General features: G+C 41.2%; 1 protein-coding gene across 3 annotated transcripts; it reads left to right on the top strand.

Annotated features, from left to right (window-relative positions):
• Positions 1-175: 175 nt before the first annotated feature.
• Positions 176-22,486, top strand: nova1 (NOVA alternative splicing regulator 1). Of its 3 annotated transcripts, XR_013816423.1 has the most exons (5): positions 176-925; positions 8,019-8,162; positions 14,953-15,119; positions 15,992-19,871; positions 19,908-22,486. XR_013816423.1 is itself a non-coding variant. In XM_079816052.1 (4 exons), exons 1-4 carry the CDS (start codon positions 763-765, stop codon positions 17,009-17,011), a joined length of 1,494 nt encoding a protein of 497 aa, XP_079672178.1. In that variant the 5' UTR covers positions 176-762; the 3' UTR covers positions 17,012-22,486. The 3 variants fall into 3 exon arrangements, 2 of the variants coding, with proteins under 2 accessions (XP_079672178.1, XP_079672179.1); XM_079816052.1 differs by having other exon boundaries at positions 15,992-22,486; XM_079816053.1 differs by lacking the exon at positions 176-925 and adding an exon at positions 3,776-4,204 and having other exon boundaries at positions 15,992-22,486.
• Positions 22,487-25,127: the final 2,641 nt, after the last annotated feature.

Raw genomic sequence — 25,127 nt, 5'->3', positions numbered from 1 at the left:
CCCCATATCTAACATCTATGTTCGCAAATATAATTGGACAGTTTTAGTTAAAGGGCAAGTTATTAAACTAGTGAGTTTGGAAACTTGGCGCCGTTAAAAAAAGTATTTTGGAGGATGCGGCCCGTGACGTCAGGAGGGCTCTCGCGCTCTGGCTCACAATTGGTCCAGGGATGCTGCGCGAGAGCCCTTGTCACCCGAGCAGCCGCCACCGCGCGCTGGACAAGACTCTCGCATCTTTGAAACAAAATCTTCTCTTTTACACTCCAAAAGAAACCGACAGACATCGTCAACAGCAATACACTCCTTCCAAATCCAGGCGCCGCTGCGCGGAGACCGGAAAACTGCGAGCGACAATGACGTTTTAACTGTATTTTTGTTCTGAGCTTGAATCTTGATTTGTTTATCTTTAGTTTGTCAGCGCGAGGCTATGGTCGCGAGAATCTTTTTGGAGAGGGCGCTGCGCGTGTGCGTGAGGGCTTGTTAAACACACAGACGTCTCAAGTGTCGGGTGCGCGCTAATGAATAGTCTTCACTGAATTGATTTTTATATTTAGAGCTTTAATGCGCCTCTTCTCCCAAGGGAAATAGTGGACAGCGCGGCAGAAACGGACGCACGCGGCGACCCCGCAGCATGGCATTTTTATGACATTTAAAGCTCCAATAAACACACGGACAGCTCGGAGAGGAGAGGCTTACTGGTTTTATGTGCCTTCTAACGATTTTCGGTGCGCTAACGCGGTGTAAACTCCAGCCGGTGACAAAATGATGGCTGGCGGGGCAGTTCAGCAGAACGGGATCTTCTCAAATCCTCAGCACCTTTCACAGTCGTCACACATGGACCAGGATCAGGATCTTTCCGATTCCCGAAAGAGACCCCTGGAAACACCGACAGAGGCGAGCAGCACCAAGCGCTCCAATACCGGAGGTAAGATCCGATCGACAGTTCGCGGGCGTTCAGGCAGCTCTCGGGCCTGCTGCTCCAAATAAGTCATGTCAAACGAGTCTGCTTGAGTCGCGTGCCTAGTCTAGGTTTACTTTCCCCCCCTAAATAACTGCTCTTTAACGCTACGGGAGTTCAAATGGAGAGAATTGCCTTTTATTTTTTAGTTCGTAAGATGCTGTTTTTAAGAACATGTGAAATTAAATGGTACAGCAGCGCTACAAATAATTAATACTACAATTAAAAGGGGTCTGACCCTGTATGCCCCGGTGGGGTAATGTGTGGTGGTGGTGGTAGTAGTCGCCCCTCTGGGACTGAAGCTAAATTGAGCAGAAAATGAATGAAAGGGAGAAAGTGCACATGCTGCTGTAGTTTAATCCCTATTCATATGCAGTAACAGACTTAAGTGGAGACAAAAGATTGAATTCCCCCATAGCTTCGCTTGGAGGTCTTAATACATATCCAAAAGAGCATTAGGGTCCATTTTGATTTAGAAAAGTTTCCTTCAGGTGTTGCGGATAATGTAAATCACTTGTGCGCATGAAAAAAAAAAAAAGTTATTCATTTTAATTAAAGTATCTTCATCATAATTTGCAAGAATGTTCATTTTATAGTTTGTATTTTGTTAGCAGATTTAGATATTTTAGCAATGCTCTGAGTCATTGCTCTTTAAATAATAGCTGTGAAGATCACGTGATAAACACAATTATGTTCTAGAGCTCTTTTAGCGAATGTTTGGACATGTTGGATTGGAAGGAAAAGAAAATCTCAGTAACATTGTGTGTGAACTGAGTGTGAACCAGCGAGTGTTTTAACTGACATCACCCAGGGTCAGACACAGATTATGCACAACTAATGGTTTTCAGTGTTCAGGTCTAATGAGGTGAGTCGAGTATGTTATGAAGGGTTTATAAGACAGCGACTTCTTGTATGCACCCAACTAAACACTAGACAAACGTTATTAACGAACAATTACTAACTAACTAATAATTCCTGCTCACTATTTGTTTGAATAATTTACATTTGATATTGATTTTGATTCTGACTTGGCTTCGTTACAATATGCTTCATAGGAATGCAATGGCACGATTTAACATTTAAGTATTATAATTTTTTTTACTTTTTACATTTTTATTATTTTACACAGTTTATTATTATCATTATTATTCTGTTAATGCGATACATTAATATACAAATTATTAGAAACTGTTCCTATATCATTTCAATACGGTCTGAACAGGATTATGTGTTATCATCTTCTATGCCTTCAGTCTATTACACAATATAATAAACTGAAGGCTAGTAAGCTGAGGGCATATTATGGGCTCTAAAACACAAACATTAAAAATTGAATCAAATTGAAATCAAAGTTACAACCTGCAGTGATAAGTTCATAGATCCCCACAATGATTTTTAAATTTAACTACAACTAATGCAGAAAATTGAGCTAAAACTCAGAAGGTAGGATGAAATTGAGAAAGAGGCTTTTATAATGACGTACACTTTTGACTAGTGTGTTTGACAGCTTTTGTCAAAGCATCTCATTAAGCACAGTTTAGAGATCAGTCTTTTATTTAGTCAGGAAGTTAGTTATCTCTTTGTTCACTGGTCCAGACCATCATTAATTCTGTCCACCTATCTGGCTTTGTTAATTAAAACATAATCCTATCAATGGACGAACCCTTCCCCCTTACGTGACCTTTGACCTGAAGAGAGCAATGAAGAGGATGGTCAGTGATTGAGATCTTTTTATGCCCTCCCTTTTGTAAACAGCCATTGATTGCTGATGCTAATTTCACCAGTGCACACACAGTTAGAGTGTGTGTGGCCTCTTACCAGTTGCAATTGAAATGGCATGTTAATGTTGCTAATGGAGGTTTTGGCAGGGCTATTTATGTTGGTGTGTTTTTGTGCGGTTTGGTATTAGATCAAAAGGTGCGAGCGAGAGAGAGAGAGAGAGTGAGAGTGAGCCGAGAGAAGGACACAGGTGCCCTTGCAGTGTGTGGTGACGTGAGTTGACTGTGAATTGGGCAGGTGGTGGGGAAAGGAGGGGCTAGAGAGAGAGAGAGAGGGCTCATGTATTCTAGAATGTCCAGTGGATGTGTTGAACGTGATCGGTTTGCCTGAACAGAAGCATCTATACTTCTGCATTCTGCATCCGTGATACCCAGCAGAGCACGTCGATGTACCTAGTATGGATATGTAGGGAATTTATCAAGCTCAGCTTAAAAAAGCTACTATGCAAATTAAGTATGACCCTGGGACTGAGCTCAGACACCCTCCACCCCCCACCGCCGCGTGTGCGCGCACCTGCACGCTCGTGCTGGTTGGGTATAGCGTTGCTGGATTTATAGGCAGTAATTTAGTTGGCCGGCCCCTTGGCGCTCTGCGGCAGATCCTTTCTGCCATTTTCAAAAATCTCTCTCTCTCTCTCTCTCTCTCTCTCTTTCGCACTGTGCTTCCAACATGGCCGTCCAAGGAGCCAACTGTCTCCCCGCTTTCGCTCTATACCTCCTCTCCGCTCATGCAAGGTCACTCCCTCGCACTTTCTTTTACTCTTTCTTTTTCGTTTCCTCTTTCTCTCCCTACGCAACCTCCCTCCATCCTACCTTTTCATATTTCACCCAAACGTGAGCAAGGCGCTACGTCTTTTATAGTGCTGCGTCAAAGTGGTGGTGGGGGGCGACAAAAAAGAAAGCCTTGGTGTGTATGTGCGAGCGCGCGCGCGTGTGTGTGTGTGTGTGACGCTGGGGAGGGGTGCGGGGTGATTGGACACGCTAGGTGCCTCTCTGTAGAATGCAGCACAGGGCTGGAGCTCTCGCTGAATATGGATGAGAAGGAAAGCAGAGGGTGATGCAGTAGGAAGATTCCCCCCGTCAGTCCGCCTCTGCCTGAACAATACCAAACCTCTCTGCTTCAAACACTCACTCACACACACACACATACACACACAGCACACACATACACATACGGCACACAGCAGCAATTGCATTGCCATCACACACAATCAGAGAAAGAGAGAGAGGGAAATTGAGGGAAAGAGAGCAAGAGAGAGACGGGGGCTGACTGCGGGTATGGAGGGGAGGATGCGCTGACGTTGTCCCCCTCTCGGATACGAACCTGGGGAAAAAGGTTGACTGGCCACATTCCTTGACGGCGGCAGAGCTTCTATGACCAGCCTGCAATCGGGCATCGCTCACAGGTCCAGCCTCTCGGCATCCATGGCTATCTGAACCCCACCTCCAGCACGCTACAGCAGAATGGGTAAGAAATTCGGTCCCCTTTTGTTGACTTGTTGAATGCGCGTGTGCGGATGAGTTGACCGTTTCGCTTTGCGTCTTTTGTTCTTTCGCCCATTCTTCTCCTGTCCTTCGTTGGCGTCTCTTCATTCATTCTGTGGGAAGGAGAGCCTTGCTTGTCCTTGCAGTGTGCCTAGGACAGGCCCTCCTTTTCACATGCAGAGTGTGTGTGTGTGTGTGTGTGTGTGTGTGTTGCTTGGGGGTGGGGGGGGTTTAACAATGCAATCCCTCTTGACCCACTCCCTCTGTGTGTTTGCATGACACTCTGTTCACGCTCAATGTGCTGTGTGTAATCATAGGTTTGAGCCCGTAACCGTCTGACTGTGTTAGCGGCTGTGTAAGTATGGCTCCCTGGCAAACAGCAGCAACAGATTGTATTATTTACTCAGACACTCACTGCTGAAAACCTGTTACACCAGCTTTCCTTACATCATCACCGCAAGCAGGAGCGCACGGGTGAGGAGCACTCCCAAAGCGCTCGTCATTCTCAAATCACTGCTGCATGAGAATGTGCTCTAGGTTTTCCTTTTAACAACAGGTAAGCGACAGCAGACCTTCCAACTGGCTCTTTGTGCCTTCAGAATGTCACCTCCAAGTCATCTTGGAAACGATTGTGAGGCGGTCGCGATGGAGAGAGTGAAGTTTCGTCCCTCACTGGCCAAGGTCAAACGATCCATACGCCGACACTGCCTCTCTGTAAAAACGGCTGCCGGAGGTTCGCTTCCTTGCGACGCTTTTGCATGTTGGTGCGACGTACTTCAGTGATTGCGAGAGCTCTGATTGCTCTTTCTATATCCTTTCCGTTCGTATGAACGCACTCACTCTTTTCTTATCTCCCCTCCGGCTGCACTCTTCAAAAACCTCCATCATGGATTCCTGAGCGTGTGTCCACTGCGTCCTGTCCTCTTCCTCCGTTCACTGCAAAGTGCCCTCATTAAACAGTCCCTCTAACAGTGTCTGCATTCATTCCATTCACACTCGCACCCTCCCGTTCAACAGACCGGTCATTGATAAGATCGGGATCTGCCCAGCTGTGTGTGTGTGTGTGTGTATGTTTGTTTGCTCGGCTGCAGGGAGCATCATGGACTGGAATCCTATCATTACCTGTCAGTCATATGTGTGAGTGTGTGTGTGGCAGAGAGCATTGAGTCGGGTGAGGCAATGATGTAATGCATATCCCACTGCGCACCTGGAGCGCTGCAGAGGACAGGTACAGATTGAACCACTCTGCACTGCTCTATCCAGATCTCAATCGTGTCCACTAGCCCCTCTCGAGGGCCCTAGGAAGAGAGCTAGTGTTCTTGTGTGAGCATTTGTGTATGACGTCGTCATAAGATGAAGTATATGTCAGACGCTGCATGTGTTTTATAGAGAAACCCTGATGTCAGTCTCAGTGCAGAGAATGAAAAATCTCTCACCCTCTGACATTTGCACATTCATTTAACAAATTATTTTCTCTAGAGTGACTGAGCACAGAGCAAAGCCAGTCAGTCAGGGAGAGATAGAGAAAAAAGAGAGGGAAGAACAAAAGAATAGCAATGCTGCATAACAGCTTTTAGATCTGTATAAGTGAGACGTGAATGCAATTTTTATTTTCCTTTTTCCAGAGTTTTATTCGTTTCTATAGAAATGTGTGGAAAAGTGAGTGATTGGGTCGCTCAGTGTTTTTCTCAAATTGTCTTTTCAATTGAAATTCTGCTCGGGTATCTTTCTAACTGTGCATTGCACGTTCAGCTGCGCTTAAGCGACTTATACTGCATTTGAGCTTGCTTCTTTTCTCCTTTCTTTCTTTCTTTTTTTCTTCCTTTCTTTCTTGCTTGCTTGCTTGCTTTATTGCTTTCTTTCTTGCTTTCAGACTAGATAATGTATTACAACTGAAGCTAATGTTTGCTTTGATCCTGGTGCCATCTACTAACTGGCCCTCCCACTCGTGGCTTGATTATATATGCCTGGGCTGACAATTACATTTCATTGGATTTCCCAGATTCCCTGATTTTCTGGTATTAATGGGATTGTCTGGATAGGATGATTGATCACATATCGACCAGACTGGCCTTCCAGTTGTGAGAGTGTGTGCTGCATTTCTGGAAGAACCGCACAAATGCTTGACTCCAGCATTAGTGTACAGGTGACGTGTATGCCGTGAGGCGGACTTTGGTGTGATTTGGAATGTATGGAGCATTCCCATAGGAGAGTCAATCAGAGTTGCTTAGAGACCATAATATTTTCACCTTCTCCCTGCTGCCCCTCCCCTCTCCTCTTCCCCTTATCTGTCCTCTCCCCTCCTAGTTGCTGTTTTCCTTTACCACTCCCTGGAATAGTCTTTTCCTTTTGGTAGAATATTCCTTTCTTCAAATCCTTTGCATCCCAGTTGCTCCTTCCATATCTTTTCTCATTCTTTGCATGTTTTTATTTTATTTATTATTAGCGTGTTTGCTCTTATTCTGCAGTCTCTCTCTCTCTCTCTTCTTGTATCTCTGACTCTCTCTCCTCCTCTCTGCAGTGGTAAAGGGTCAGCTGCTAGAGATTGGGGGCATTTGAGTCTGCGAAACCCATCTTATCTTTCGGATTTCGGAAAGACACTGATATAGTACACAAACACAATGTACTTTTGTACCTGCTTCCATTTTGTCACACAATAAATTAATACAAATTACCTCAAATGCCATCTCTGCTACAAATCAAATTAAAATAGTTATTCTTTTGTTTTAGCTGTGCCAACAATAGCATTTAGAAGGGTATACCAAATATTGAACATGACTTGAGAAATATAATGTCACTATGATATCATGATGGAATATATTTGCATGTTTAGTTCAAAGGGAGTTTGATGACTCTCATGTAAGTTTTTTTGTATGTGTTGTAATCACCTTCTGGTACTTTCCTTGTTTTAACAATGGACCCTAGGCCATATGTTGTGTTTAGGATGTGTAATATTGTGGTAGGAGAGGGAAGCCTTGTCCCCCCGGGAACCTCTGAGTGACTTATGCGCTGTTGGCTGGGTTCTTCTGGACAAATCTGAGGATTTAGCATCCATATGCTCCTGCCTGAACAGCCTTCCAGGCAATTACCCACAAGCCCACGGCCTCAGTATAGTGAAGTGCTACTGCCTACACACCACCCGCCACATACTCTCTCTTAAACCTCAACTTCTAACTGTGACACTGAACCTCCATGCTGAGGATCTGAGCTGTTTGTCGACTGGCCAACCCTTTGTGTGTGTGTGTGTGTGAGAGCGAGAGATGGCGAAAAAGATAGTGAAGGACACAAAACAGAGATAGTTTGGTTAAATTTAGACCTCTACCAACCCAAAGCAGGTCATTTTATCTCTGCATGGGGAAAAAGTGGGACAGAGGCAGAATCAGTAGGAACTCATCAGGGAGAGAAAGAGAGTGAGAAAAAGTGAAGAAAGAAATATAAATGGAAAAGGAGGGGAAGTGAACAAAAGAACCAGACGCGTCTCTCTTCATGTTTAGTTTGTATATCGTTTGAAAATTCGTAGTGAGGTGCACTCGTGGTCTCTGGTTGGCTTCATGAGGTTTTTAAACTGTTATATAATCTTACTACAGTTTTCCAGAAATGTGTAATGCATTAAACATGACTAAAGATCCCACAACTAACAACAAAAATACTTATTATATGATATCTTAAACAAAAGTATTGTTATTATTTTATTATTACTATTATATATTATTTTGCTATTATAGTGGTGCTGTTAATGTACATATTTTACCGCTATTATCTCTAACTTTGTGTTTGTTTTTTGTGTGCGTGTGCAGAGGAGGGTGAATATTTCTTGAAGGTGTTGATTCCCAGCTATGCTGCTGGTTCAATCATCGGTAAAGGGGGTCAAACCATCGTCCAGCTTCAGAAAGAGACTGGAGCCACCATCAAACTGTCCAAATCTAAAGACTTCTACCCAGGTATGCATTACATCTTCTGTCTGGCTTTAATGATGATCAAAATTTCTATTTCAGAGCTTAGCACATACCTTTTTTATTTTAAATAAAACCATTCTCTGTCTATTTCAGTTTTTCATCTCTTTACAATTTATGTTATCAGATCTGTGTTATAAATCCTCACAGTTAAATCATTTTATTTACTGTGCAAAAGATGGTGAAGGTAGTGGTGCCCTGCATAACTCGCCTTTTCCAATGAACTAGAGAATAAACAGTTCTAAGTTAAACCATTTTTGGTATTAATTGGAGGAGTCTTTATTTTTAGGAATTAGGTATAAATATTGTTTTTTAGAATAAACAATCTTTACTCTCACTGATAAAGTTTTTTCTTTTTTATTTGCAAGCTGAAATTTCTAAAATTGTTGAAAACAGCAAGCTTGTAAGTGTTCTGAAATTTGGGTCTGATGGAGGTAGATTAATGTGTATGAGGACGTTTACAGATGTTGGCCTGTTTGTGTCATTGACTAGAGTATCTTTTCCACCATGTGTCATTAAGAAGCTGCTTTATGTTGTAGCGTGAAAAATAAAAACGGCAGAGAATGACGGTGGAAAATGTGCCCATAGGGAGAGGAAATATGTGAGAAAGTGTGTGTGTGTGTGTGTCGCAGCTGTGAAGCGTACAGCTGAATATTGTGAACATAATTTGTCTGTGAATAGCTATGTTTTCATTCATTAAACACATCCCGTTACAACTAAAACTATCCTGAGACCACCTGTTCTGCCTTTCACCCTTCTACTAACACACACAAACACATTCTCGCTCTCATTTGCCTTCTCACTTGCTTTTGCATTTTTTTTTATCCTGCAAATTCACCTTTCATCATCCCACCAATTTTAAAATATCAAATCATTTATTTTCACTGTTTATTCTAACAGCACAATGTCATTATTATGAATTATGTTATTCACTAATCAGAATTGAAATTAAAATGCAGGGTTCCTACGGGGTTTGGAAAAGTATGGAAAAGTATGGAATTTGATTTGAGTAATTTCCAGGTCTGGAAAAGTATGGAAAAAATAAATCAGAGTATGGAAAAATATTTATGTTTCCAGACTATTGTCCCTATTTAGTTTTCTAAAAATAAAATTAAGAATTTCTAAATGTATATAATAAATATATAATATATACAATTGTTTTTTTTTTCATGGCGTTTGGATCAGTCTGCCAGCGCTGCCGATCGTTTTTACACTTGATCTGCTGGAGTTTAGGTCTGCAGTGATTGGTTGTTAGGTTGTTAGACGGCAGTTGCCATCACAACGCCCCTACCTCAAACTGCTTGACTAAAAACACCTGGAACGTTGTGCTTGATTTTTACATTTGAGTGTGGACTTCACGGCAAACAAAATGGGAAAATGCAAGTTTTCCGAGGGCTGGCTTGCCGATCCTAAATATAAAGCCTGGTTAGCCAAAGAATTAAAATTTACAAAGAAAGCTATTTGCAAACTTTATGTCAAATCATTTGACATCTCCAACATGGGGGAGGTGGCAATTGTAAGCCATATGCTAGGCCAAAATAGTAGTGGGAAGTTCGGATCAATTTACTGACTCGGCTCTTTGAATCTCGTTCAGCAAAATGAACAAATCTTTTTTCAAGTCATTTCGTTCGTTCATGACATCAACGTCGCAGCCGCGCTCGTGCTCACAGCCGCATGTAGACGGATCGGCTCAAAATTAGAGACACGTGAGACTGAACATGCAGAAAATCGACCAATTCCGATCCCTGGCCGATCAATCGGTGCATCTCTACTTTAAATGTACAAAATTACAAATATGAATAACATTGCACTGATTTAGCATTGCAGTTTTAATAAAATGCTGTGCTTTGAACTTGACTGGGTTTGGTGTTAAATTGACTTGTACAAGCAACAGTAGCTACAATTTTCAAATTTACAAATTTAGCATGATAACCTACATAGAGGTTTTGACTCAGAGTGTAACATACTTACACCAATAGCATTGTGGGTAAGTACGTCGCCATGTAGTGCTGTTGTGCTCCGGGAGACCCGAGTTCGAGTCCTGCCTCATGGACTTTTCCCAATCTCGCCCCCCTCTCTCTCCCACCTTACTTCCTGTCTAGCTACTTTCCTATCCTAATAAAAGGCAAAAACACCAATACTAAATCTTTAGAATGTAACATACTTGTTAGCAGTTGAATTTTAAAACAATTTATCAGAACAAGTTGAATATGGTCGGAAAAATCTGTAGGGAAGTCTGGAAATTTGAGTCTGGAAAAGTATGGAATTTTGAAATGAAAATTGTGTAGGAACCCTGAAAATGACTTTAAGTACAATTTTATTTTCCTGAATTTGAATTGAATCCTACATTTGAATTGGAGTTTTTATTTAATGTAAAGAAGTTCAATTAGAGTTATATCAGAGTTATATGAATGTTTTGAATTTCAATTCATTTTAATTTAAGTAGAAAAAGCTAAGTTTGCATGTTGCCATGACAAAGTTTTATTTAACTTTTGAATAATAAAAAAGCTTTTAAGTTTGAAAGTCCATACTCCATGGATGGATGTATATATTTTTGATTTCATCAAAATTAATAATTAATAAATTCCTCTTTCTGTAATTCCCATTCAAATTCAACTTCCTGTGTGTTTTGACCAATTCAATTTAAATTCCAACTCATAAATTGAAAGTTAATTCATAAAATTAAGAATTTTGCTAAATCTTGAGTACAAGAAATAGTGCTCTGGCACAAACACCAGCACATCCTCAATCATTCTGGTCTCTGATATAATAGCAGCTTCTCTCCCAAACCTCATTTATCTTATGAGACGTTGAAAGGGAAACATTTAAACTCTCTCTGGATCGCGAAAGAGAGCTATAAAAAGAATTCACCTACAGCTGAGCGGTTTTACTCCAGCCAGCAGTGCGTTAACACACACACTGTAGTCTGACACACACGTAAATTACAATTCATTCTTTACTTAAAACTAATTTAACTGCAGACTCTCACCACAAACCACACCTCCTCAAAGAGGACCTTTTATTGGAGCATGTTTTTCAGTGGTTGCGACTGTGTGTGTGTTTGTCTGTGCGCGTGTATGTGTGTGTGTGTGTGTGTGTGTGTGTGTGTGTGTGTGTGTGTTGTGCTGTGCTGTGCTTCAGATACGAATAAGTATGTGATACTCAATCTAGTGGTAAAAAAAAAAAAAACGCAGCCGAGGAACAAACACTTGGTCAAGTATGCATGTGTGTTAGAGCGCTCTCTCTCTCTCTCTCTCTCTCTCTCTCTCTCTCTCTCTCTCTCTCTCTCTCTCTCTCTCTCTCTCTCTCTCTCTCTCTCTCTCTCTCTCTCTCTCTCTCTCTCTCTCTCTCTCTCTCTCTCTCTCTCTCTCTCTCTCTCTCTCTCTCTCTCTCTCTCTCTCTCTCTCTCTCTCTCTCTCTCTCTCTCTCTCTCACACACACATACATCCTCACATGCAAGGCAATATCTCTGCACTGTTGCCCGGAAACAAACACACACTACCAACAACCTACATGTCCCCGCTTTCTCTCCCCCTCCAAAAAAAATAAATAAATAGAAGATGATCATGACAGTATATTTAGGACATTGAATTATACTTTCCACCACAAGACTGAACAAATCCAAACTTGAATTCAGGTTGACAATACACAGACGGTTGTGTAACAACAACTCATTGTAGACTTCATCTCTCTTGTCATGGTGAAGAGGGTCCAGTCCAATGTGAGCTCTTTGGTTTATCAGAGTTAGTTACAACAGTATTTCAGACATGTACTTCAGGGCAGTGAGATGCCAGAGATTAGGAGATTGTGTGTCCTGGACATCTGTGTGGTTTGTCCCACTGGAGTGATGTGAAGTGGTTAGAGGTGACAGGTTCAGAATTTGATGTATTCTGAATTAATTACATCACGCAGCCATAAGTTCATCTGTCTTTTTCCCTTGTGTTACAGCCTTTTTCATTCTTTAAGATATATGCATGTATACTGAAAGGAGAAATCGCTTTTTTGAAAATGTAATGTGTGTTTCCATGACCTTATGAAATATATTTCAAACAATAGAGCTTGCAACTTCAAGGTCATTGGTGAACTGATAAAATGTACACCTTGGCTCGAATGCAGTGCAAGTTGCTTTGCATAAAAGTGTCTGCTAAATGCATCAATTTAATTTAATCGCAGCAATGTATCTCTATACCATTATTTACGCAATTAATATTAAGCTTTACTAACATATACACTATCGCTCAAACATTTTGTGAGTTTTTTAAAATAAATGAATACTTAAATAAATCAAAAGGTACAGCAAAGACATTTTATATATATATATATATATATTCTAGGGCTGGGTATCCATTTTAATTGATTCTCTTCATTTTTATAAACCGATTTTTATTCTTAAATCCCAAGAATCGATATTTTAGTCTATGCTGTTTTCAGTTGATGAAGAACATAAGCTTTGCGCTTTATACTTTTGATATGAAACAAAGTCTCAGATTTCAAATTCTGTCCATTTTATTTGCAAATTCAAACAATAAATACCAATTTGGTGCTATTTAATGTGGCGTGACAGATTGCTGTTGCTGCCTCAGATCAAGTGGCACAAGAACTGATCATCTCTTCCTCTTTACTAGTAGTTACTGCACCAAATAAACATGAATGAACATCAAAAGGTATGTTGACAACTTACCAAAATCCGTATCATGTCTATTGTAATCGCTTAATCAGTGTTTCAGCCATGGAAATACATCAATAAAACAGCTTGTAAGCAATTGTCACATAACATCACATTTACCACAGAAAAGCCATTTAATGTCCATAAACTCATTAGTCAGCTAGAAAAATTTACTCTTGAGAGGAGCATTTTGCTAAATGTATATGCACTATATTCATATATATTTTTTATTTTACTGTTCTTCAAAATTATAATAAATTAGCTTTTAAAAACACAAGCAAATTTATTTAACAAAAATGGTTGACACACACAGAAGTACTTAACATACACATAAATTGTAAGAAAATCACTAACACTGATGAATTAACAGGATAAGGTAAGGATATTAAATAGCAGTCCCAAATTAGTTTTTTAACTAAGTGAAAAAAGTGGTATTTTGAAAACTACTGTTACTATGGTAAATAAACAATACTGTGTACAACATGAACTGTTAATAAAACATATGGACATTGATTCTGATTAATAGACTGAAAATCATACTTGCATGCAAATCCTTCCTAGCTAACACACAACGTTATTTATTGGTAATTTTTGATAATATCATCACCAGTGTTGGGGTAACGCATCACAGGTAACGCAAGTTCTGTAATCAGATTACTTTTTTTTTTCAAATAAAAAAATATACAAAATCTATGACTTTTTATTACTAAATAAGTAACGTAAGTTATTTTGTTTTCCTATTTATTGACTGACACTTCTCCTGTCCCCATGTTGAGAGAAATCGGGAGTAAGTGCAGAGGCAGTGTGTGCTGTGTAAACATGATGGTTACTGTAGTTGTAGACTAAATGTAAGCATGCATTTACTCATCTCACTTGCACAAAAACAGATTAGTATTCCTCAAAATAAATGAAAACAGTGAAATGCAAACTCAGAATGTTAAGCAAACCTGCAATAATTAAATAACACAAATATACTTTATGTATTTAAAGGTGAACTATGTAGGATTTTTGCAGTAAAACATCCAGAAATCACTATGCCAGTGTTATATATTTTGTTCAGTTGAGTACTTAGAATATCCCAAATGTTTTCAACTATTTGTTAATCGTGAGAAAATTGCTATTTTAACCAAGGAGCCGGGACGTGTGAGCTATGCGTTTGAGGGAGTCGCCTGTCGATTGCGTCATATCTGCGTCACCCTCGGTCTCCGGTTTTATTCAGTGAAACACTTTACTCTCACTGCATTGTGAACAAGTGTCATAGCAGCCGCTGAGCGAACGTCATAACTTCCTTTTCAACACACTCAGATATATCTAATACGATAAACAGAGCTGCGTTACCTCACACTCAGCACTGGAGAAGAGGAAGTGCCGCCGGCAACTGTGTCATAATAAAAGTCCCGCCGGCGACTATAACATAATAACAGTCCCGCTCTTCAATCGCTCCAGCGGCCTTGCTCAGCTCCACAACACTCGCTCCTGCTCTGCTTCACTACAGTAATGTTAATAATCGCATCCATGAACATGATTTCTGCCCGAGTCCTATCCTGACTGTTTCCCACCGGCTGTGAGGTGAAGACCACATGTCCCGAGATTCTGCGCTCAAACGTGGCGTCATCAAACTACGCCTTTGTTTTGAACAGGCGACCTCTAGTGGACGGAAAAGTTACATAGTGTAGCTTTAATCTCACCTTATTAAAAGATTAGTTCACTCCAGAATAAAAATTTCCTGATCATTTACTCACCTCCAGAAGTGTCAATAGCTTACATGCACGTCTTTCAAAAAAGTGTCTCGCTTCAGAAAAACATTTAGAATGTTTTTTGGGGGTTGTTGTTTCCTCTTTCACCACACACTTCGCGACCCACTCAAAACGGTCTTGTGACCCACCAGTTGAGAAACACTGGTTTACAGCATTAAATGAGATTTATTTCCCTTGAGAAAATGTACTGTACCTAATATGAATCAAAATCAAATTGAGCTGCAAGCTTGTGAATCAAAATCGAATCTTGAAATTTGTGTTAATACCTAGCCCTAATAATTTCATTTCACATGTGAATTTTGTCTATATGCTAACATTGTGTTTTGTTTTGTTTTTGTTTGTGTGTGTGTGTCAGGTACAACAGAGCGTGTTTGTTTGATTCAGGGTACAGTGGAAGCTCTGAATGGAGTACATAACTTCATCGCTGAAAAAGTTCGTGAGATGCCTCAGAGCAGTCAGAAGACCGAACCAGTCAGCATTCTCCAGCCACAGACGACCGTTAACCCTGACCGTGTTAAACAGGTTCGTTTGGGAGGTTGCTCTACTACTACACAACACCGAATCCAAACCGAAGTTCCTAGTTATTAATTGGGTGATAAAGAGTTAAACATATACGACCTTGCAGTTTAGGAATTAAACATGCAAATCAGTTATTCCCCTGAACCACATCTTAGTTCATAATATTTGTAATAATGTGATTAGTTTGCTTATGGAATGACAGCAAAGACAGTGAGAGTACTTTTTACATGTGCAGTTATAATTAGTCAAGCAGTTTGGATGTGTACAAGAGCGTTTACATGACATTTTAAAAATGTGAATTATTGTTTTAGTCTGACTGAAATCAACTTCTAAAGTGCATGCAAATGTACTTACTGTCAGCTATCTGACAGTGATAAGCAACACTGAAGACAGGAAAATATACCAGCCCAGAGGAGGCAGAGGGCAGGGCAGGCTGGTGGTTGTTCCCCAGGGAAAGAGTGTCTGAGAGGGGCAGCAAAGTGTGAGAGCAGTGGGTTATTTTTACCTGCTTGATCTTTGCAGAATGAGAAACGGAGAGGGAGTGAGAGAGAGAGCAGCTGCAATGTAAGACCGGGGATCAACAAATGACTGAAATAAGCATTGACTTAAGAGCCAGACGTTACAGAGTCACACACATACACTATGATACACTCTTAAACGTATACAAGCATGCAGGGTTGCATATTGTAAATGCAACTCTCTTTAATATATTACAAAACATTTTTTTACTGTGTATGTGTGGACAGAAAACAAACAAATACATAACAAGCACAGATGCATTTGAGTTTACTGCAGCATCTATTTTTGGGGCTGTGTGCAGTCTCATGCATGTAATTCTGTTCCTCAATCAAAGTGACACTTCCCCTCCTCCACAGGCTAAACTGATCGTGCCCAACAGCACAGCAGGACTCATCATCGGTAAGGGTGGGGCAACAGTTAAGGCTGTGATGGAGCAGTCAGGAGCCTGGGTACAGCTTTCTCAGAAGCCTGAGGGCATCAACCTGCAGGAGCGCGTTGTGACAGTGAGTGGGGAGCCGGAGCAGAACCGCAAAGCAGTGGAGATCATTGTCCAGAAGATCCAGGAGGACCCACAGAGCAGCAGCTGTCTGAATATCAGTTACTCCAACATCACCGGCCCCGTGGCCAACTCCAACCCGACAGGATCCCCCTTCGCCAACTCTACAGAGGTGTTACCCAACGCCGCCGCAGCAGCTACAGCCTCCACACTCCTTGGCCAGGCGGGTCTCGCAGGCATGGGTGGGTTCCCTACGGCCATGTCAAGTCTTTCCGGTAATGATCTGCTTGCCATTACGTCTGCCCTGAACACTCTGGCCAGTTACGGCTACAATACCAATACACTGGGGCTTGGCCTTAACCCGGCCGCCGCATCTGGGGTGCTCGCTGCCGTTGCGGCTAGCGCCAATCCAGCGGCTGCAGCTGCTGCCAATCTGCTTGCTACATATGCCAGCGAGGCCTCCGGAGGGGGCGGTCACCCTGCCGCACCTAGTTTAGGGGGCTTCTCACTGGGATCTCTAGCGGCCGCCACAGGGGCTTCTAATGGGTACCTGAATCCCTCATCACCACTGGTGGCATCGTCTCTGCTGGGCACAGAGAAGCTGGCAGAAGGTGGAAAAGAGGTGGTGGAGATCGCTGTGCCAGAGAACTTGGTCGGTGCCATCTTGGGAAAAGGCGGCAAGACTCTGGTGGAGTATCAGGAGCTGACGGGGGCACGAATTCAGATCTCCAAAAAGGGAGAGTTCATTCCAGGCACACGCAACCGCAAGGTGACCATTACGGGGTCACCAGCAGCGACACAGGCCGCCCAGTATCTCATCAGCCAGCGAATCACATACGAGCAAGGAGTCCGTGCCACCAACCCTCAGAAGGTGGGCTAGGGATGGACAGGAGCGGGGAGGGGAACGACGAAAGCGAAGGCAACCAGAAAGAATTGATGGATGACTGAATGAATGGATGAATTGATGGAGAACAGGATGGGTTGGAGCAAGAAACATGTCCAAATATTTAAACACAAAATAAGGACAATTACAAAACAAATGAAAAAAAAAAGATCTGATGGAACTGTGGATAGATAATCTGTTTGGGAAGAAATATGATATTTTGTGATTGAAATTCTGCTGTATTTTTAAAGTTGTTACGTTGTGTAGGTCAGAGTATCGTGCCCTGGGGCACTCAGAGGAGGAGGAGCTCAAACCTCACTTCCTCTCTCTTAGCCAGGGTCTTTTGAATTCTATGTTCTGTTTTTGGCTTCCATTTGCAAAACCCTCCGAGTTTAGTTCATACCTGATCCACACCCTGAGCAAGGAGAATTGGAGTTTGAAGCGGTCCCCCTTTTGATATCGGTAAATTCAGTCTCCACAAGTGTAGGCCTGAAATGAAAACGAAGATACCTGTGAAAAATGTCCATAGGTACTCTTAGTCCCCCCCCCCCCCCCACACCTTATTGTTTTCAACTGAGACTTAATCCAAAACATCTGCTGAAAGCATTTGATCTGCATTGCATTACTAATTTATCTGTGATGATTCTCCATTATGGTCAGTTCACACTCAGTCTCTTTTAGATTTACTCAAACCTGTGATTCCAGGTTGACCTGAATGTATAAAAACTTCCTGATATTGTTGGGTTTTTTTATATGTAAATAGAGTATCAAGTTGAGATGCTGTCAAGAGTAGATAGCTAATCTTCAGCCACAGACAGGCAGACAGACAGACATCACACGTCAAAGTTCAGATACTCGGCATTAGAGAACTGGAATGTAACGCATACATACAAGTGCAGTTTAGTCACAGGATCCCATTTTGGTGCTATAAGAAAACACATTTGAAGAGATTTTGTTGTCATATCTACTGATTTTAGTATCTATGGGAGAGTTTCTCGCGAGCCCTCATGAATTATTAGGGGGAATTTTGCAATTTACTCACGAGACTGAGAGCGAGTGGATATTCAAAAGATCCTGCTAGAGCAGAGACAGAACAGTAGGATCTTAAAAGCCGTCTGTTTTGTCTCATTGACTTTTAACTCTTACTACAGAAAACCTTTGGACACACTACCAAGGAATTGAAGTCCTTAGAATCCTGAACTTGAAAATAATTGGACCTGTTTAGACAGATGTACCTCTTAACTCCTCCTCTTCCTCTGATTAGAGGAGCCAGGCAATGTCCATGCCTGTTTCGTTTGAAAGGAGCTCAGGTTGTCATACCTCATGTTTGCGAAGAAGGAGAAAGATTTCCAGTTTGTATGCAGTGCAGCAAAGTCTTGGGTGCATTACAGATGCCACCTCGTTCACGTCGCAGTTTGGCAGGATGGCAACAGAGGTGCGGTTGAGGTAGTGAACGAGAGAATAAAATGACACCGTTTTTGTAACCTGTCTGAACTTATTCGAAGGCCGGAGGATACTACTGTCGACCTTCAGCCTTCTTCTGTAAAGCGGCGTCACTGCGAGGTGAACTCTTGCAGTCTAACTGATCGTAATTCTGCTTCCTTTGAGAAACCAAACTGCAGGCCGTAGCGTCAGACGCACAGCTCCGTTTGCCCAACATTTCTAAGCATTGCAGGAGAGTTTCACGAGCCCTCCACCTTTTTCACTGATCAACAGGTCATCAGTTGCACAGAACGGTGGTGATAGTTACTCATTAGTTAATTCCACAGTTGTACACTGCATCAAAACGTTTGCTGCTAACAGCATTTTCGGTCTTGCCAGCAATTGGCTCTTGCATGGAGAGTGAGCAGGAGCTCCCGTACAGGGCGAGCGATCGTCTCTGAACCACACTGTGAATCCAGCGGCCTGACGCCATCGCAACTATGGAATGTACTGTACATATTTCACCCCATCGAGAGTGCGTCCACTGAGACACGGCGTGACGGAATAAAGCAATGAAACCAAGCGAGCACAAGAACACGGGCCACGAGGCTCCGCTGTAGGAATGTCTACCTGTAGTTTACCTTGCTCTTTCGCCAAACCGGAGGTCACCAAGGGTCCGATTCCCCCCGTGGCGCCCAGACCTGTCATTAATTAGCAGATCTCCATTTGAACCCTGGACTTCTATATATAACAACACTGCACAGCCCAATCTACTGCTGACCTACATGCACACTCTTAAAGTCATTCATCATCTCCCTCCAACTACCAGCCCTCTAATCTACTCGCTAGAGGCGAAGCGGAATTGTAGAAAAAGAAGGGAAGAGAGAGAGAGGGAGAGAGATGGACGGAGAGAGGGTGAGAGAGTAACCTATTTATATCCATTGCATAATTGTCAGTAATATTAACATTTCCACATCTCTCGTGAATGCTGTTTAAATGCCATTCAAAGTTTAACATGCCACACGCTCAGTTAATGTACTTCCAAACTAGTTACTGTATTTCAGTACCAGCCGTGAGATATCAGGTTCTCCAAATATAAATTGTCATTCAATACTGTTTGGAGATCAAACTGTACCTGATTTCAGAAGCACAAGCACTTGGTGCAGCAATATGAGGGTAATATAATTACAGACAAAGATGTCATTTATATTTGTAGTGAAACAGTTAAAATGTATTGATGCTCATGACATTAGGGTTAATTCTGTCTCTCACTTTCTCCGTGTCCTCCCTCTGTCTTTGCACTACCTCTTTTTCTTCCTTTTTCTGTGCTCTGACCCCCTCATGTCTTGCTCTGTCACCACTTTTCCCACTTTCTGTTGTCTATCCTTTCCCCTTTCGCTTTCTTCCTCTCCAGGCTGCCGGTCGCCACGGATGTGTTGTGTGTGTGTGTGTGTGTGTGTTTATCACAGAGGGTGTGTGTGTCTCCACAGGGGCTGATGGGTATTCTGCCGCGTCGCAAACACCGTACCTCTGGACTAATACACCACATAGTCTAACATTAATACATGTGATCAGATTTCCGTGCTCTCTGCCTGATTGATTCAGTATTCTACCTTAAACTAGCTAGAACAGGAAACCTGTGCTCTGAGAGAACATAGAGGTGTGTAAACCCAGAGCAAAGAACTCTGGTTAAAAAAAACAAACAAACAAACAAAAAAAAACAACAATAACCTAAGGGAGATGGATGTGATAGCCACCTCAAACTCAAACGATGACGTCACCATCGTTTGTGCTCTGTGTTCTCTTTCCTCTCTCTGAGAACTATCGAAGTCCATTTCTGCATTTTTCCTTCATTTTTTTTAAAAATGAAACTGTGGAATCCGTCGCGTCTCATGTTCTTTGTGTATTTTGGTGTAGTTCCTCTAGTTTGTGGTCTAAATGCAGTCTTGCGCTGTTGGTTTCAGTGTGTGATTATCCGTTATACTCGTGTGGATGATGAAAGTGCCAATCAAGCCTGGTTAAGATTAGCTTTGCAATTTGTTTGTGCATTAGAGTTGCTCTCTTTGGAGTGCTGGTGTCCATATCTACGTCATTGATAATTTTAGATCGACTTAAAATGTAAAGAACTATTGGAAGCAATATTGTAGCATGTTGTCAAGTTTTGTGTTTTGTTATGTCTGTTGTATGAGCCTTTGGATTTACTACAAATTTTGAATGAATAGGTTTACATGTACTTTTTGTAATACCGTAAGTTTAAAAAAAAAAAAGTAAAAAATGCTGCTATTTGATAAGTGAAATATACAGAAATATTTTAGTTGAGAAAAAAACGTCTGGTCTGTTGATTAGGATTGTGCTCGTTTTTTCGACAGGGGTATAAACGAGGTGTATCAATATTAATTACATAGACGCAGTAATAATAGTCAACCTGTGCCAAACTAGACCTTCACAGCTTCTCGACATGTAGGTGTGTGATGAAACATTAGATATCGATAACTTATTTAGAAGCATTGAACAAGTGCCAATTAATCAATATCTTTTAGTTCCAATGAAAAGATAATCAGCGAAGGAACAAAAAAAACATAGCGCAACATTAGCATTGTTTTGACCCCATAGCTGCATAGACTAAGAGAAAAATTGTTTTCTGCATCCATATGGTTTAAATGCACTCAGTAGAGGCATCCTGTGCATTCGTTTGACCTGTGGCTTCCGCACTGCTTATAAGTCATATTGTCTCTGTAGGTCGGCATGGAGTAGGCATACACATGTTATACGCATTCATAACACAGCCATTTATGAAAGTGTGTTTTGTGGATTTAGGTGTTATCTTTTTGCACGTCTCTATTGCATGATATCCAAGTGAATTATTGAGGGGTGGGAAATCAAAACAGACAAACATTAAAAAAAATAAACGTCTTGCGTCACTCTGAGACACACTTCTGCATGTGTCACAAACGGAGCGTTCTTTCTTTCTACCACTTCATTTGTGTTTCTCTGGTTTGTAGCGCTTTTGGTTTTCTCGGTCAGATGGGTGTGGTCTTCTAAAGGCCAGTACGCATAGGCCTACGAACTGCAGCATAACCATGGGAACTGGAGTCAATCAGGAATTCATAAAAGCGAGAGGATTCCAGTTTACGATGGCGGAATGTGTACGTACTTGCGTGTGAGACTCCATCTCCCTGCCTCTAATTTCAGGGTAACATACCCATGCATGGAAACGTCATTTGAGTTCAGTTTTTTGGCTACGGTCGTGTTTATTCATACGAGGAGTTGCGTTCATCGCTTTCAGACTTCTCTAGTTTCTCAGCTTGATTCTCCTAACCCCACATGTAATTTATGAATGTATTTACATTTGCATAAACTGAAACAAAATGTTATTTCAATGTTAAATGTCTTTTAGGTGTGATGTTTACGGCGGAGGTTGTAAAGTTCATGTAGCTCAATCATATCTGTCAGTGTTAGGAAGGCCCAGAGCCACATTAGCACCCAAATTCATTTCTCTCTCTTCCTGTCTGCTGATGCATCAAATGCACTTTACTGAGCATTAGGTCCCATCACAAACACACACAGTGTAACCTTCTACTGGATGCAAAACTGAACCAAGCAACCTGTTTTTAACATGGAAAACTTTGACAGATATATTGTTGTTTTTCCTGTTGTTGTGTTTTTATTCTTTTCCTTCTTTGGTGTTTGTAAATGAGTTGTAATTTTTTTAAGTGTGTTTATTTTTGTATTTCTGATAATTTTGGGGAGGAGGTCAGAAGGAGAGTGTGTGTGTGATATCTGTCCTGCATTCCTACTACATTCCCTTCAGTGTGTGTGTGTGTGTGTGTGTGTGTGTGTGTGTGTGTGTGTGAGCGTGCGAGTGAGAGCGTTTGCATGGGTGTTTGTTTGTGAGTGTCTAGATAATGACACACAGACACTCTTGTTACCATTGTAATTGCCAACTGTGTGAAACTGAACTGCTTTGAAAGTGAAAGGTGTTATTTTTGATTTTCAAAACTGTACGTTCTGTTCAGTTTAGAGGAATGGAAAATAAATTGCAGAAACCTCTGAAAAGTTTGTGTTCTCAATTAATTGAATCAGTGTTTCACAACATTTTCTGTCTTAGTACTCCACAGATTCAAGTGTCCCTATTGATTTCATTTAGTATTATCATTAAAAGTTTAAATAATGTTATAATGTACTCTCCCTAATGTCAGGCCAAACCTGTATGACATATTTCTTCTATTGAACACTTAATAAGGTAACATTGGCAATATTCTTCAAAATATCTCTTTGTGTGTGTGCGGTTCAGGTAAACCCTGTTATGGGGACATTGTAGGGACATTTTTTTGGTCTCCATGAGGAAAAGCTTATAAATCATACCCAAGTGATGTTTTTTGAAAAATGCAGGAAGTTTTCTATGATGGGTAGATTTAGGGTTAGGGGATAGAATATACAGTTTGTACAGTATAAAAATAATTACACATTTCACACATTGTTTTATTTTGTGAGAAAAGGAAGTTATTTTATACTTGTTTTAAATAGACTTCTTGGAATAACTGAATTTTGTTGTCCATTTAGAAATGTCTTAATTTAATATATATATTATATACACACACACACACACACACACACACACACACACATAATTTATCCATTTATCCATCAAAATCTCACATAGCATACTGCATGTGCAGCAGAGCCAACACAAACTGATTTTAAATCTCTCTCACACACACACACACACACACACAGAGTTGTTTGTTTAGAAGCAGTACGGTCCTGCAATGCTGCAGTTTGATGGTGTGATTTAAGTGCCATTATGATGAATGGCAAGATCAGTATGAATCGTATGCCTGCCTGTGACGCTGTTAGGTCGCTAAAAGCCAAAAGGTGTGTGTGTGTTTGAGACTCATAGAATGTAATAAACTAACAAACTAATTATAGCCCAGAAAACAACTGTATGGCTGTTAAAGACTGAGTTTAATAAATGTAGGCAATAAGCAGTAGCAGGAGAGACTGTGTGAATGATTTAAGTTATATATCTTTGGTACTGCTTAGCTGAAGTGGCTACCTGGTTGCCTGGGATACCTCTTGCAGACATACCTCAAATGTCCTGTTTCCTGCTCTAACAAAGCCTCCTCTTCAACACACGCATATCTGCTGAATTCCATCTTGAAAATAAATTATATCAATATGTCCCTCCATTTCACTATTATTATCAACGTTTTATCGTCTATTTGAGCTTTACCAAATCTTTAATAATGAAGAAATAACCGTACGGTTAGAATATAAGGTATTCTCAACCGCCCCAGCAGTTGCCATGGCAGTGAGACCATTGCATTCTCTATGGATCCTCATTCAGTGCATCTGGAAAGTATTCACAGAGCTTCACCTTTTCCACAAAATTGATTAAATTCATTTTTTTCCCCCTCAATTCTACAAACAATGCCCCAAAATGACAAAATGAAAGAAGTTTGTTTGAAATCTTTGCAAATGTATTAAAAATAAAAAACGCAAATAAATAATAAATAAAAATCACATAAGTATTCACAGCCTTTGCTTGATACTTTTTACAGCCTCAAGTCTTTTTGAGAATGATGCTTCAAGCTTGGCACACCTATTTTTGGGAAGTTTCTCCCATTCTTCTTTGTAGGACCTCTCATGCTCTATCAGGTTGGATGCGGAGCATCGGTGCACAGCCATTTTCAGATCTCTCCAGAGAGGTTCAATTCTGGGCTCTGGCTGGGCCACTCAAGAACATTTACAGAGTTGTCCGGTAACCACTCCTTTGTTATCTTGGCTGTGTGCTTAGGGTCATTGTTCTGTTGGAAGATGAACAGTCACCCCAGTCTGAGGTCCAGTGCGCTCTGGAGCAGGTTCTCTTCAAGGATGTCTCCCTCGATCCTGACTAGTCTCCCAGTTCCTCCCACTATAAGACATCCCCACAGCACGATGCTGCCCCCACCGTGCTTCACTGTAGGGATGGTATTGACCAGGTGAGGAGCAGTGCCTGGTTTCCTCCAGACATGACGCTTGCCAGAAGCAGTAACATTGAGGTTATGGTAAAATTTGGAGTGACAGTGGTGGAAAGAGACAATGCAAAATGAAGTGCTACGTAAGAAAAGTGATTTATTATATAAAAGTGAAAATATATGCACAAAGAAATGTGGATTCAATCACGATAAGAATTATGATGAAAATAAGCAAAGAAAAAAATATTTGGCAAAGTAGTATAAGTAATAATTAAACCCAAGAAAAAAAAAAAAAACCTACGCAATAAGTGACACCAAAGAAAATGGAGTCTAACTTGCGGAGTCTAACTTGCAGTTCAACCTCTAACCTACTTAAAGGTCCCACGGCATGAAAAATTCATTTTATGAGTTTTTTTAACATTAATATGAGTTCCCCTATCCTGTGTATATGGTCCCCAAGTGGCTAGACATTTTGATGGGTGTAAACCGAGTTCTGGCTGTCTTTCTCTGCCTTTGAGAAAATTACAGCTCAGACGAGTTGATCTGGAATTTTCCTGTTATGACGTCATACCAGGAAAGGTTACCTCCCCCTTCCTCCGCTTTGCCCGCCCAGAGCATTCAGAGAAAATGGATTCAGTTTATGTCAGCACAGGCTTTACAAACAGACTTTACAATATGGGATTCGACAGCACCGCGACAAACAGTGAGCAACAGTGTTCATTAATGCCGAATCT

This window comes from Gobio gobio (assembly GCF_949357685.1).
Source record: "Gobio gobio genome assembly, chromosome: 4".
Taxonomy (NCBI): Eukaryota; Metazoa; Chordata; class Actinopteri; order Cypriniformes; family Gobionidae; genus Gobio; species Gobio gobio.
Note: the sequence above shows the minus strand (reverse complement) of the source record. Positions and strands in the feature narration are given on the sequence as shown.